Source organism: Plecotus auritus, assembly GCF_963455305.1.
Source record: "Plecotus auritus genome assembly, chromosome: 9".
Taxonomy (NCBI): Eukaryota; Metazoa; Chordata; class Mammalia; order Chiroptera; family Vespertilionidae; genus Plecotus; species Plecotus auritus.
Window position 1 is genome coordinate 147012750 of NC_137783.1, and position 16042 is coordinate 147028791.

At 50.5% G+C, this 16042-nt stretch overlaps 1 protein-coding gene across 1 annotated transcript; it reads left to right on the plus strand.

Annotated features, from left to right (window-relative positions):
- Positions 1-6867: 6867 nt before the first annotated feature.
- On the plus strand, positions 6868-8558 carry LOC308233274 (uncharacterized protein C11orf91 homolog; the record flags this gene model as incomplete). The annotated part of the gene is made up of 2 exons (XM_080640172.1): positions 6868-7345; positions 8473-8558. The coding sequence occupies 2 exons, from the start codon at positions 6868-6870 to the stop codon at positions 8556-8558; spliced, it is 564 nt and encodes a 187-aa protein (XP_080496298.1).
- Between the last annotated feature and the right edge of the window lie 7484 nt (positions 8559-16042).

Genomic DNA, 16042 nt, shown 5'->3' on the forward strand with positions numbered 1-16042 from the left:
AAGCTTCCTGTTTGTGCACACTTACATTATTCTGGAGTAAAATAAATGACCACAGTACTTCTAGGTGGGTGTCTGTGGGTCCATTGTAGGTAAGGATGTCCTTTTCCCCAGCAGCTGTCTGGGTCCAGAGCCTCTGGGATCGGGGGGTGGGGGGTTGGGGGGAGGGGGGCGGGAAACAGCATGCACCCTGCAGAGGGTGGGTGCACTGAACTGGGGGTCAAGGTTCTGGGATTGTGGAGTGGGGAGCTTCTTTTCTGTGATGGCGCTTTTCTAGGCGTGCTGCCACTCCCATCCTCGCTATTATTGGCTACATGCAAGTTAGCCAGCCCCAGTATGTTGGGCCTATATATTCAGCTAGTGCTCATGCTGGCTCACCTCGCCCCGCTCAGTCTGGCGATATCTTTTACAGATAGGTCAACATCAACCAACCTTGAATACTGATGTGGCCCTTGAATGTGGTGGTGTGATAGGATGCTATGGCCAGAACGGACACTCAACATTATAATTCATTAACTCGACTAGTATAGCTAAACGAGGACCTGGCACTAAATTCTTCAAAGGGGAATGTCGTGGTCACAACTTGAGGGTTTACTGTGAGCCCGCCACAATTTGAAGCACTATGTATATGACTTCATGTTGCTTTAACTGAACAGCATTGCCTATACCCAAATCCATCAGAGTGTTTACAAACCACTGTCCTCTACTTACTTCACTGACTGGCACTGTGTGCCTGGGCAGCTGCCCTTGGAGGGAGTAAGGTCTCCATGTCGTAACTCCCTCAGACCTGTGTTGCTCGAACTGGTTTGAGAAAGTTTCTGTTCTTTGTAACTAAACGTCACTGACCAAGATAACTACCGGATGAGTTAACTGACAAATGCTAACCAAGCCGCCCTTTCCCCTGAGCTATGGGAAGAAGTTGAAAACACACTAATGATTGGTTTGGAAATAACATACACACATTGTGAATAAAGTAGCTTTGAGATTTTTTAAAAATTTCGGTTTATGCCGAAACCGGTTTGGCTCAGTGGATAGAGCGTCAGCCTGCGGATTGAAGGGTCCCAGGTTCGATTCCGGTCAGGGGCATGTACCTTGGTTGCGGGCACATCCCCAGTAGGGGGTGTGCAGGAGGCGGCTGATCGATGTTTCTCTCTCATCGATGTTTCTAACTCTCTATCCCTCTCCCTTCCTCTCTGTAAAAAATCAATAAAAAATATATTTAAAAAAAAAAATTTCGGTTTACAGTAAGATCTCTCTGCAATACACCTTTACGTAAATGCAATACATTTGCAACACAGTTGTAAAGGCCCTTTCTCATGCCCCTCTCACTGAGCTCTGAGGCCTTGTGCATGCTACCTCACCCCTCTGACCCTCTGTCACCATCAGTTGTAACCATGGCACCTGCCATAATGGACATTGGCTTTTTAGCCACTGGGCCTCTGTTCCCCCTCCCTTCTGATAACAACCGCCATTTGCTGGGGAATCGCTTCCACCCTGGAAGTGCAGTCTTGGGGGGACTTTTCATGAAGGTGGTCTAGCCTCCTCTCGCCGGAAGCTGGGCAGGGTCTCTCCTGCAATTTAAGTCTAGAGTGGAGTTAGACAAGGACTGAAGATGTTTTTCGGTTGAAGCTGTGAGTCTCTCAGGAAGGCTACCATGAACAGACAACTTAGAGTAGCTTAATCAGAGTCGGATTCTCCTGCATAAGAAGGAAGGCAGCTCCTGGCCTTGGTTCAGCTGCTCAACACCATCGCGGGGGGTGCATGGCATATTCTTGGTCTTTCCCTCATGATCACAGACTGACTGCGGACTGCCAGGTCCAAGGCAGAAAGAGGAGATGAAGGGGAAGCTTCAGTTGTTTCTGTCCCTCTTACCAGGAAAGTAAAATTTCCCCAGAAAGCTTCCAGCTATGTTCTGGTTATACCTTCTGGCTGGAGATGCCTCCTGGCCACCCCTCGCTGAAAGGGAGACTGGCAAAGCTGTCCTGTTTTTCCAGCCTCTATAGCAGGCATCCTCAAACTGCGGGCCGTGGGTCACATGCGGCCCGCCGAGGACATTTATGCGGCCCGCCGGGTGCCGCTGCCTGTCCTGCTTACCAGCCGACTCGTCCCGGGCCCGCAGTGCGCATAGGAATTTGTTCATAGTTGTTTTTTTTTTTTAAACTATAGTCCAGCCCTCCAATTGTCTGAGGGACAGTGAACTGGCCCCCTGTTTAAAAAGTTTGAGGACCCCTGCTCTATAGGGAAGACTGAAGGGAAAAGGGTTGAAACTAGTAATTGAGAACAGCCAACTGGAGAGGCCGCTGGTTCCTTCCTGCTACCTGGATTTCTAAAGTTGCCCTGGTCTCTGAACCCTCAAAACCAAATTCTTTTTTTTTTTAATATATTTTTCTTGATTTCAGAGAGGAAGGGAGAGGGAGAGATAGAAACATCAATGATGAGAGAGAGACATTGATCAGCGGCCTCCTGCACGCCCCCTACTGAAGATCAGGCCTGCAATGGGGCATGTGCCCTGACCTGAATGGAACTGTGACCTCCTTTCATAGGTCGATGCTCAACCACTGAGCTACGCCAGCCGGGCTCAAAACCTAATTCTTAAGCTTTCAGTTCCACAAACTATCTCATTGCCCTCTGTATAAAATCTCCGTATCAACCTCTTGCTTGTGAGCAGAAAAATTCGGACAGACCGACCTTGTAAGTGTTACTGCCAGGATAACTTGAGAAGACGATGTAGTAAGTGGTGAAGTACGTGTTAGCTACAATTACTTTACCCAGGGTTGCACAGCTAGTTGATTCTGGTTGATGAGACTAAACTCGGCTCTCTCATCTTCCAGCCCCTGCACTCTCCATGCCACTGCTGCCTCTCAGCTGCAGTTCATTAAAAAATGTGCTTACTCTGCGAGTGCATGGGAAAACATCCACCCAGGGAGATGGGAATAAGGGCGGGCTGCATTTTTTTCTTTTTAGAAAAGTTCTTGAAATAGTGGGTGTTGTGAAGGAAAGTGGAAATGTGTGGGCCATCAGCTCCTGACCAACACAATGGTGAATTCAGATGAGGAATAAAGACTGTTGTTGCTCCTCAAATAGCCAAACCCTTGAATTGTGACACAAACAGCTTCCAGTTAGAGCCCGCCCTCTGCCAGAAAGAGAGAGCCAGCCAACGTGAAGGTGACCCTGCCCTGAGAGCCTGGGGGAACTGGTGGGAGGCTGTAGGAGGGAATGGCCAAGAGGCTGGGAGCTGGGGCCAGCCCACCTGTTTGGAATTTCAGGTCTGATGCTAACCAGTCACAGGGCCTCAGGCAAGTTACTCAACCTTCCGTGCCTCCTAAAGTGGGGAAAACAGCTACTGCTTAGGTTCGTTGGAATTAAGCGGACGAGTTAAGACAAGTGCCCTGCTCACAATAGCTTCTCGGCTGGCGTTTAATGTCACTGTCCTCCGCAGGGCAGCAGGTAATCGGCTTCTGGGTGTAGGGCTTGCTAAATTATCTGGAGTAGGTTCAGTGGTAAGGGAGGGACACCCCCTCCCCTGCTCCACTGTCCTCATCAATTTGCCAGCACTTAATGGTGAATCAAGAAATCCACCATGAGATTAAGACTCTTTACTAGTAATAATCACAGTCACCTACTATGTGTCCCAGGAGCACCTACTATGTGTCCCAGGTTTTGCTTATACATATTTTCACCACATGCATCAACTTTGTGTGGTAGAACTTGCCTTTATAGCTCAGAAAACAGATTCCAAGAGCTGACACGACTTTCCCAGCGTCACAACGAGTCCTGGATTCATACATGACTTTTGTCTTCGTATGTTCAGGCTGCTATAACAAATATCCCATAGACTGGGCGGCTTAAGCAAGAAACATTTCTCACGGGTCTGGTGGCTGGGAACTCCAAGATCAAGGCTCCAGCAGATTTGGTGCCTGGTGAGAACCCATGTCCTGGTTCATGGGTGGTGGTCTTCTCACGATGCCCTCACATGGTGGAAGTGGCAAGGGAGCTCTCTGAAGTCTCTTTAGTAAGAGCACTAATCCATTCGTCAGGGCTCTGTCCTCACGACTTAATCACCTCCCAAAGGCCCCACCTCCTAATACCATCTCACCGGGGCTTAGGTTTTCAACATAAGAACAGGGGGCGGGGGTATGGCCAATTGTGACATCCCCTTAAAGAGGCAGAGGATCTGGTTAAGGTGTGATCGTTGGCATTCTGTCCAGATGCAGAGCTAAAGTGATGGAGAGGAAGTGAGGCTTCTAGGGGAGCAAGTGTAGTCAAACTCAATACACAGTAATACCAATCGGTAAAGCAGTGAGTATGCAACAAGGGAAGCGTTTATTTTTGAGAGGCAGCCACACAAGGAAAGAGGGTTTTGAAAGCCCCAATCCATCTCCCCAAGAGGAAAAAGAAGACGAGGGGTTTGAAGAGGGACTTGACTAGTACAAGCAAAGAGAGAGGAGCTAAGTGATTCTAGGTCTAATACACAATGGGATATTCCTAAGCTATTAGAAAAGATGAAATACTGTCATTTGCAACAACATGAATGGATCTTGAGACTCTCATGCGGAGCGAAACAAGTCAGATGGAAAAAGTCACTCATCTGTGGGATAAAAAACAAAGCAACAAATGATCAAACAGCCGGGAGGCAGACAAAGGAGAAGAGGGTGGATTGCGAATGGCTGTCAGAGCCAACCCATGTTCCTGCCACATTTCCCAGTGCTGCGGCGGATTCAGGAACAGGGAGCCTGGTATGGATTGTAATAAATCTGAAGGGAGAGTGACTTCAGTGACTGCAAACGCATTCATTATCAGAAACTAACAGGCAACAAACTATCCACTGAAAGGAAATCCTGCTGAACCTGGCCAAAGAGCCCACACCCTTTCCTGGGTTCCTTGCCAGGGAGGCACCAAGATCTCTTACATGAGTAGCCAGGATTAGTCAGACTGAGGGGAGGCCAATTTCCATTGAAAGCCTTGGCCTAAACATGATCTAATGATCATTGGTGTGAAGGAATAAAGATGGGTACAGGCCAGTTTAGGCTGCTGGCCAGTCAAGATCTGAGTCAGTACCAGCTGTGCATGTGTGTGCTTGAGTGAGTGTGTGTGCGCGTGCGTGCGCGCGTGCAAAGGGAGTCAGATATCCAGGCTGGATGTCTTTGGGCAAGTTGTTTGACGTTTTAGAGAAAAAGGCTGCCTCCTACAGTTGCTTGTGATGACCAGACAGAAGACAGAAAGGTGTGTGTGACCACTTGTTTTTTTTTTTTTGAGAATAATTTATTTTTATTTTTTACTTTTTTTTTATTGTTTGAAATATTACAAATAGTAGTACATATGTCTCCCTTTTTTTCCCCCATTGACCTCCCCCACCGGCCTCCCCTGCCCCCCAGTACATGCCTTTACCTGCCCCCCCCAGTGTCTTGTATCCATTGGTTATGCTTATATGCATGGGTACAAGTCCTTCGGTTGATCTCTTACAGACCCCCCGACCCCAACCTCCCCTGCCTGCCCGCTGTAGTTTGACAGTCTGTTCAATGCTTCTTTGCCTCTGTATCTATTTTTCCCCCCATTTCTTTCCTTTAAAAAATCTTGCCTCTGCAGACTAGAAATAAACATATAATAACAAAAAATGTTTGAGTCCCAATTTCAGTGTCCAACAGTTCTGAGTCCCCGTTTCAATGTCAAACAGTTCCTTATGTGTACATGTCAGCAATGATATCTGGATGGTGGGCACATGGTGGCAATGCAGGTCCAACCCTCTCTGGTTTGGTCCTAGGCAACCTGCTGCGATGCACAGCTGCTGACTGCTAGCGTGGCAAGGCGTCGTCAGCATCTTCCATCTCTGGACTGTTTCTCCTCTTGTCTTCGTGGTTGGAGCAGACCTGTGTGTGACCACTTGGAAGCTTAGAAACTGTCCTAGCGTAAAGGGCTTGTCTAACACTGAGCAGCTTTTTCTCCCCATACTAGCTGGATCCAGCCCAAGGATCTTATAGCGCTGAGCATATAATTGGACTCAATAAATATTTGGGAGCTTTTAAAAACAGTGTTATAGCCTGGCCGGTGTGACTCAGTGTTGAGCATGGACCTATGAACCAGGAGGTCACGGTTGGATTCCCAGTGTGGGGTGTGCGGGAGGCAGTCGATCAGTGATTCTCATCATTGATGTTTCTCTCTCTCTCTCTCTCTCTCTCTCTCTCTCTCTCTCTCTCTCTCTCCACCCCCCCGCTTCCTCTCTGAAATCAATAAAAATATATTTAAAAAGTAAAAAAACAGTGTTATGGGAACTGAAAGGGATCAGAATATACCACCCCCAAATATGCCATTTTGGCATAGGGATTATTTTAAATTGAAGGTAATTGAGAAACAGGAGACTCAGCCTAAAAGCAGAGCATAATTTTTTTTTCTTCCTATAAACGGAGAGGAAAACTGAGGAATGTTTTCTCTTGCAGTTCTGGCCAGCTCTCCACTTGGTGCTTTTGTTTGATGCTCCGTCCGGAGCGAGGCTTGTGGAATTTAGGGGGCGTGGGGAGAGCAGAGGCGCTGAGCCCGGCTTGGGGCTGGAGGGGAAGGGTGCTGTGGTCCAGCGTAAACCAAGGGGTTGGGCCGGGCATTAGGGCGCACCTGCTGGACTTCACACTCGCGCCCCACTGCGGGTGCCTTTCTCACTCCAGGGGCGCGGCCTGCCACCTGCCAATGGGCGGGGCCGCATTCTGGGGCGTGGCCAACCGGATCTTAGAGCCCTGCTTGTTAGGGGCGGGGCTAACACGAAGGGGTGGGGCCGAGCTCCCTCGGGGCGTGGCCCGTGGAATCTCAGAACCCGGCTACTCGAGGCAGGCGCGGGTCTCCCGGCGCGGGGTTCCTCCCACGCAGCCTCCCATTCAAAAGATGCCGAAGGGGCGGCGCGGCCGCCAGAGCCCCACGATGAGCCAGCGGCCAGCCCCGCCCCTCTATTTCCCGTCCCTCTACGACCGCGGGATCTCCACGTCCCCGCTAAGCGACTTCAATATCTGGAAGAAGCTCTTTGTACCGCTAAAGGCGGGCGGGGCGGCGGGGGGCAGGTCCCTGCCCCAGGCGCCCCCGGCCCCGATGCCCCTGCCGCCACCCCCGGGCCTGGGTCCCCCCAGCGAGCGCCCCTGCCCCCCGCCCTGGCCCTCTGGCCTGGCCTCCATCCCCTACGAGCCTCTGCGCTTCTTCTACTCGCCGCCGCCGGGGCCCGAGGTGGCTGCCTCGCCTCTGACCCCTGGCCCCACGACCTCCCGGCTCGTCTCTGCCTCCCACCCCGAGGAGTTGTGCGAACTGGAGATCCGGATTAAGGAGCTGGAGCTGCTCACCATCACTGGGGATGGCTTCGACTCTCAGCGCTGTGCGTGACCTCCCTGGGCCGCCGGAGCCCACCCTTAGGCTGCCTTGACACCATTCTTGGCTCCCTGTCCCCCTCCCCAGGTTCCCCGCAAATGTGGCCTCAGGCTCAGACTCCAGCACCCAGGTGTCCCAGATTTCAAGCTGATCCCCCAGAACCCAGATTCCCCCCCATCCTGGATTTCAACCGACTCTTTTCCTCAAACTCCATCCTCCCTCCATCCTGAGCCCTTCCGGTAATCTGGACCCTGAGCCCCCAAACCTGGAACTCCAGCCACCACAACCCCCCTCCTGAACCTTAAGCCTCTTGCACAGTAACACAACTACCCCTGGAGCTCCACCCACCTCAGGCAGCCCTTTTCTCTAGAGACCCGAGATTTAGTATTTATCTTCAACTGGGATCCTGGGCAGGAGCTGGGGGAAGCAGGGGAGGGCCGGTTGGAGTGTCTGTAGGGGGCAGATGAGAATTGTGCAAGACCCAGGAGGCCCAAGGATAATACTGGATGATAGCTTCCCTGTGACACTCCCAGCTCCCCCTTACCCCACCCCCCTTGTAGCCGTCTCACCAGGGACCTGGACTCTGCCATCTGATCTTAGCTTTGAAGTCTCATGGATCTTACTTAACCAGGGAGACCAGGCGTGCTGGTGTGGGTGGGATTCCTGGAGCATGCAAGCTCCTGACTGCGGGAGAGTAAACTCACACAAAGTCCAATTCTCCTCCCAGAGGACTGTTGCTCTGGAGAATATTCAGTAGCCATAGGCTGTTCTGCAGACTTTGTTTTTCCCATCACCCGTTCTGACAAAGGCTAGCACTTAACCCCTGAAGGCCAGCAGATGGTTCTCGAAAGGCCATCCCCATTATTCTATAAAATTGCCCCCCCTCCCACACAGGGAAGGGGGTATGAAATAACCCACATGTTTAGGTCCATGAGACAGCGGGTCTCTAGAAACAATTCTTAGAAAACTTGGACTTTTCTAAGTCCTGTATTTCTCAACGACACGTTCTCCACTTATACATGTTTTGGATCATAATAGTTTTGTGGCTTCTGTAGGGAGCACACAGTTGCATTAGCAGTGTGAGAAAAAAGCCCTTATCTCTACTCAGGCTAAGTGTATCTTGCTCTCCTGCAGATAAGTTCTTGAAGGCGCTGAAAGATGAGAAGTTACAAGGACTGAAGACCAGGCAGCCTGGAAAGAAGCCAGCCTCTTTCTCCTGAGGAGCTGCCTGGGTAGCCACCTCCTTAGGTGTTAGTGCTTAGATAATGTGTCCTGTTTGTTGTCATTTCAAAAATGGTTATTTTCTGTTCTGTATTTACTGCTGTTCTTGTTGCTCCCAGCACGTACTCCACATACAGTGCCCACGTACGCGGTAAATCTCATGGTGTCTCTCCTCTCTGTGCTGTGGCTGGGGGAGCTTTCTCACGGGGTCTGGAAGCTGCTGCCCTGCTGGCATTCAGGGGCTCCCAACACCAGGGGAGGGGACTCCCAACACTGCCAAGTCAGGAGGGAATTGGGGAGAACCAAGGGCAATGTACTAGTATATTTGGTTCTGTTGCTGTGTCCCTAGTCAGAGGAGCTCTTGAAGGACAGGAATAATGGATTTGTTTGTTTTCCAATAGCTTTAGTCCTTGGAAGTATTTCATTTTTTAGTGGTTTTTGGACCACAAAACTTTTTGATGATCTGATCAAAGCCAAGGTCCTTCCTAGAAATTAATCAAGAAGTAGTTGAGAGCTGATTCTGTGCCAGGCACCCTCCAGGGCTCTTGCGATCAGGGATGGGGGAGACACAGATACTGTTATAAAGAGGTAAATCATAATATGGTATCATAGATGATAAAATACTAAGGCGGGGGCGAGAGTAGGGTAAGGATGGTCTGGAGGGTCAACAGAAAGCAGGATAGAATTTCAAATATGGTTTCCTGAAGCGTTAATGTGTAAGCAAGGTTTGAAGGGGGTTGAGGGTGATAACCACGAGGCATCCTGGGAATGTTCCAGCAGAAGGGCCAGTACAAAGGCTGAAGTGGGAGCATGCTGGGATGTTTGAGGTCTGCAAAAAGCCCAGGTGGAGATAAACACGATTTACCATCTTAAACGGAGGAGGAGTGAGAGGAGAGTGGAAGGGCTGCTTGCAGAGAGGGCCCATTCCTGTGGGACCTTCCAGCCATGGTAAGGACTCCAGGTTTTACTCCAAGTGGGAGGGGGCGTGGGGAGGATTTTCAGCCAGTGAGAGACAGGATCTGACCATGCTGCTGGGTTGAGAACAGACTAAGGAAGGAAGCAGGGACAGCAGTTTTGGCTGCAGTAGTGAATAATCCAGCTGAGTGAGAAGTGACCTGGCGGCCTCATCTTCCCTTTCCCCTTTGCTTGGTGAGAGGTGCCTGTGGGGCACCTGCTGCCACCACCAACCCCGCCGCCACTTGCCAGGTGCTGTCTCTCTGGTGAGGAATAAAGGGGAGGAGTGAGATCTCCATGACACAAGCACGCAAATAAAGAAAAAATTATTTTATGAAACAAATCTTCAATCAAATATAACATTTTTTCTAAAATATATTTTTATTGATTTCAGAGAAAGGAGAGGGAGAGAAACAAACATCAATGATGAGAGAGAATCATTGATTGGCTGCCTCCTGCATGCCCCACACGAGGGATCGAGCCCACAACCCGGCATGCACCCTGACTGGGAATCGAACTCTTACCTCCTGGCTCATAGGTTGACACTCACCCACTGAGCCACGCCATCCGGGCTCAAGTACAACATTTTGATACTTGGCATCTAGATGCCCTGCCAGCAGCAACTGTAGGTCGGAGCCAGAGAATTTGTGAAGTTTGGGCTTCTTGCAAAAGGAGAATGAAAAGGAGTTGGCCAATGAGTCAGATGTCTTAGAAGTGCTAGAATGTTGTCCTTGAGTGGACCGGAGGGGTGGGATCTAGTTTACTGTAGTGCAGGGGTCCTCAAACTTTTTAAACAGGGGGCCAGTTCACTGTCCCTCAGACCGTTGGAGGGCTGGACTATAGTTTAAAAAAAAAACTATGAACAAATTCCTATGCGCACTGCGGGCCCAGGACGAGTCGGCTGCTAAGCAGGACAGGCAGCGGCACCCGTTGGGCCAGATAAATGTCCTCGGCGGGCCGCATGTGTCCCGCGGGCCGTAGTTTGAGGACCCCTGGTAGAGGGATTGGCTACAGATGGCAAAAGAAATGGTTCATCTCTATTCACAGGAGGTCCCGTCTGTGCAGTGAGGGTAAATGTGGTGGTGGGAGCCCTGGAAATTGCATACACGTGCCCAAAAGTCTGCAGCGTCCTCCAGGTGCTCATGCCCTCGGACAAGGTCCGGCTGGAAGCCCTGGAAGTGAGTCACTGCGGAGCCTGGTGGAACCCGGCAAAAGGCAGCGCGCGCACGTGACTGGGGTGGGTGGGTAGTTGTTAACCAGCTCCAGCTGCTTGTGGTCCAGCCAGGGGGGCGGGCACAGTGTCAGGTGAAAGCTCTTGCTTTTGAAATCAGCAATGAATTCAAAGGTTTCCAAGCACAATTCAGGCCAAATGAAGCCAGCTGGACGGTCCCTCAGCGTCTGCAGCTTCTGCCGTACCCACGGCAGTCCAAGCACCTTGGGCGGGGGCTCCAGGCTCTGCCTCCCCTCCCCAGGAAGAAGCCAGAGGCTTGCTGGCCAGGCTGGTTGTTGTTAGAGAGCATGTTGTTCTCCCAGAAAACTTCAGGCTGCCCAGGCCAGTGAGGGGCGGGCTGGGGAATCTTAATGAGAATAAACCAGGCATCAGGAAAATCCAGCACCTATATCCAGTGGGGTCTTGTTTCCCATTTCCTCCCCAGAGTCCCAATGGCCTCCACCCCCCCCTCCCCACGCTCATAAGATTGGGCACACCCTGTGCTGAGCACAGCGGGAGGCCTTGGCATGAACAACCTCATTTAATCCTCATCTGCACCTTGTGAAGAAGGTTTGCCAAGTTGTACAAATGAGGGACCAGAGGCGCCACGAGATGAAGGGACTTGCCCACAGACACAGAGCTGGGGAAAGGCAGACCCTGGCCCGGAACGGGGCCGGCCACGTTCTCCCAGGGTCTCTCTCGCTGGGTGAGGCACAGCCTCGGGGGAAGCCCAGGTGAGCCTCGGCAAGAAGCACCTGGCTGGATGCTGCTAGGGCAGGGGTGGGCAAACTTTTTGACTCGAGGGCCACAATGGGTTCTTAAACTGGACCAGAGGGCCGGAACAAAAGCATGGATGGAGTGTTTGTGTGAACTAATATAAATTCAAAGTAAACATCATTACATAAAAGGGTACGGTCTTTTTTTTTTATTTCAATAGTTTTATTCATTTCAAACATTTTAACAAGAAGAATGTAAATGCTAATTATTATAATTTGAAACTTCAAAAAATGGAGGAATCATAGCACAATAACATACCTTATATTGAAGATGGCAAAGGCAAAATAAAATTGCCTAACAAAGGAAAGGTACAAAAGCCTTTCAAATTAAACTTAAATATAATAAAGTAATTTAAAACTAAAACAAATAGAAAATAACAAAATGTGTAAACAGTAAATTAAACATTTTCTTTAGTGCAACTTCCAAATTATGCCCGGGACGTAGATGTAGATGGCAATGTAGAGTGGGTTGAAAGGTTTTTGGTCTTTAAAACATCAACTTCAGTGGGAACAGTGTTGTTGGTGTCCTTTTTAGCTAATGCTCTGATACTGTGGTCTCCAGGGGCGTGTCTCCCTACATCACCACGATAACGTGTCTACGCATTCCCAGGGTGATGTCCGGGGACGCGTCCGCGGGCATTACAAGGAGCCTCTGGAAGATTGAGAGGTTGTTCCTTCTACTGAATGGGCGGATATAAATCCACTCAGAAGGAGCTGCGGCCGTGTTTCCCGACGTTGCCATGTTAACACTGCTGCTGGTGAAGGAGCGGAGGGGAGAGCAAGAGAACCCTCCGCTCTTTCGGCTCCGCGGGCCGGATAGAACAGCCGAACGGGCCGGATCCGGCCTGCGGGCCGTAGTTTGCCCACGGCTGTGCTAGGGCGTGGTTGTGGGGTTGGCTGGGTTGTCTCCCACAACTTTGCAAGTGAGACTGGGGTTGACACTGTTATGATATTACAGCCAAGGTCCCAGGAATGCCCACACTCAACCCTGTCACCTGTCTCCTCATCCCATGGCTTCGGTCGCAGGTCCTGTTATCAGGACAGTGGGGCGGCAGGTCATGTGATTGTCAGCCCCTCCCAAACAAAATGACGTGGAAGAGGTTGCTCCCCAAAGAAAAGGATGGAGCAGGAAGGGTCCCCGTTGAGAGAACACCGTATGCAGGAATAACAGATGAACGCAGGGGCATGCTGCCAGCCTGAACAGCTCCCGAGAGCCAGTGGTTAAATTTTCATGAAATCTGTAAGCTGGCTGTTAAATGCTGCCATTATTAAAAATTACACTATGTCAACTTACAATTAAGCTTTATTAAAAAGTAAGGTCATAGGTACTCAAAATCCATCACGTCCTAAGCATTTTGCTACATTTTACAATGACCTCTGACATGTTCTTGAGATTATTTCTGTTGGTATCTGTATGGTGGTGGGCCAGGGTGCATTACCTGCTAATAGTGTCATGCTGGTGACTAGAAACTGGCTGAAATGGGAGTTTTCATGCCCTGAACTTGACAAATGCACAGATTAGAGTTGTTCCTTCCCCCACCCTCCTCAGCCAAAGCGTTGGTTGTTAAACATTTACTAGTGCTCCACCAGATAAACAGGAAATAAAAATACCGCTTTGTTTATAGCTGAACTAAAGGTGAGCTGCTTCGGAGCCTTGCAAGTTGAGCTGAAGGTATAAATGAAGCTCTTGCTGCCTCTAGCTCATGCGCCCACTCAGGTCCACACCTGGCGGAGGGGACGCACCTGCCCAAGCTGCTCAGGAAGGCAGGCTTTCCCTTGTACCAGGCCCGCAGGGAGCACAGGTGTACTGGCTTGAAAGGTGGAGTAAGCCTGCCCACTGGTGAAGCAGGGCCCAAGGAATGTCCTGGACTCTGACCAATCAGATTAGCAGCATCTACTTTGGGGAAATCAGGGTAGAGGGAGGGCAGAGGTAACAGCCGGCACGGGTAGGCCTGAGGTCCTTCTGAGTCAGGACGCGATCTCCGAAGTGATCTTTTCCCAGGATCATCTAGTGAAGTCAACGACTGAAATCACGGACAAGTGAGATTGTGCCTTTGAAGCTGATTTATCTGTAAGCAAGCACAAAGCTTACAAAGCTGCCCAGCAGGGGAGGGGAGGGGCCCCGAAAAGGTTGCCAATGAGGCTCCCTGGTCTGGGGATATACTGGTATCTATCTGCTCACCAATAAGCCCCCCTTGGTTCTCAAGGCCCCTCGCCTCTTTCTGCCTTGTACTTCCTCTGGCCATGTAGCTAAACCACTCTCCCCCACCCCAGTTCCTGTCATTTCCCCGTTTGCGTATCTTGCTTCTTAGAACTCTGAAACCACCTGTTGCAGCCCGACGTTTGGCCTTTGAGGTTTGGCCAAGCTGCCTGTTAGTTATTTTTCATCTGAAGTTATTTGCTCATTATTTTCTACCTGACCCCTGTCCTTTTCTGTCTAGGTGTCTCTGACTTCTCTCACTTCCTCTCCAGGGGCAGCCTTTTTGCCCAGCATGGATTATGAAACCTGATAGCGCGTAGCCAGCTATTTATAGCATGACCCTTTCATCGACGATCTGCTAGTCCGAGAGACATAGAAATGTTAAGTGTGATGGGAAAACCTCCAACTACCTTATCCAAGTCATCTGTGCCCCACGCTGTGGCCAAGGGGGTCAAGCAGGACCCAGAGCCAGCAGAGGCCTGGCTCCTTGAAGAACAAGGTAGAGAGAGCTGGTCACCACTTCCGGGCTTTCTGTCTCATGGAACGCTGCCCCTTGCCTTTCCACCGTGTCCTGATTTTGTAACCAACCAGATACACGCCCTTGGGGAAGTTACCGTATCTAACCTCTCTGAGCCTGTTTCCTCCTCTGAAACATGGAGACACTACTCTCACAGGATGCTTGGGTGGGGGACCACAGAGTGGTAGCTGTGAAACTTCCCCCAAGGAGGGTGGGGGAAGGAACAACTCTAATCTGTGCATTTGTCAAGTTCAGGGCATGAAAACTCCCATTTCAGCCAGTTTCTAGTCACCAGCATGACATTATTAGCAGGTAATGCACCCTAGCCCACCACCACACAGATACCAATAGAAAGAATCTCAAGAACATGTCATAGGTCATTGTAAAATGTAGCAAAATGCTTAGGACGTGATGGATTTTGAGTATCTATGACCTTACTTTTTAATAAAGCTTAATTGTAAGTTGACATAGTGTAATTTTTAATAATGGCAGCATTTAACAGCCAGCTTACAGATTTCATGAAAATTTAACCACTGGCTCTCGGGAGTCATCATCGTTATTTCTTCCCAGTGTGTTTAGGACACCCCTCACTGTTGAGCTACTGGTGCCTGGAGGGGTGGAGGCCACAGGATCTGAGCTGGAGGGAGGCCCGATCTGCAGGTGGGGAGAAGCCTTGAATTTGCAGAGCCCAAGAGTGATCAGGGGGGTGAGCTGGCTGGGAGGCAGTTGGACTCTTTACTAGGGCGGGCCAACCACATTTCTCCCAGGCAGAATCACATCGCCCGCAGCCGACAGGCAAGGCCGAGGGCTCGACCTCCCCGTAGCGTAGCCGGTGCCCCAAAGAGGGTTTTAGTCATGACCTAGTCCAGTGGTCGGCAAACGGCGGCTCGTGAGCCACATGCGGCTCTTTGGCCCCTTGAGTGTGGCTCTTCCACAAAATACCACGGCCTGGGCGAGTCTATTTTGAAGAAGTGGCGTTAGAAGAAGTTTAAGTTTAAAAAATTTGGCTCTCCAAAGAAATTTCAATCGTTGATATTTGGCTCTGTTGACTAATGAGTTTGCCGACCACTGACCTAGTCCTTTCATCCCATCCACACCAGAGCATCAGCACATCCAAGAAGGTGTCTGTGCAGTGAGGGAGGGAAAGTGACCAGAGAGAAATGCAGAAAATGCATCGATGACACAGCTGGTTGGGAGGAAAACGAAGGCCAGTCAAACGAGCTGCTCAAATAACAAGAGTGGCCAACAGCAGGGTTCTTCGTCTACAAGCTCAGAAAGTAACGCAAGAGAAACAAAAAGGAGGCCTCCAGGCCTCTGGATGGAAAGAAGGAGGCGCTGCCGCTGGACAGCTCAGCTCCAACCAGCATTCCTCGGAGAGGAGCGGTGACTGGCTTACCTGGCCGACATGTCCCTGTCTGTCCCTGTTTGGGGCAGGTGGCCAGGGTCCTGTGATTGTAGCCCCCCTCAGGGACACCAGGGCCTGGAAGCTGCCAGGAGCCTGGGCAGCTGCCCGCTTACCTCTTTCTTGCTACATACACCTGTTGCACCCCATGCTCTCTCCTGTGTTTTTTTTTTCCCACTCGGCTTCCTCATAACTTAGCCACTGACTCATGGGAACCATGTTAATTTCCAGAACGAACTCTTTGCCAGGTCCAGTTCCTCAGAGAACAATGGAGTGACTCACCCAGCTGGGTTACAAGTTGGGGGAGAGGCGGGAGGGAGCAGCGAAGGTCACATAATCGGCTGATGATTCAACAGGGGTCTGAGGGACGATTCTTCCGAAAGGAGGAAAAAAGATGAGCTATCCCATCCGTCCATTCACAGAC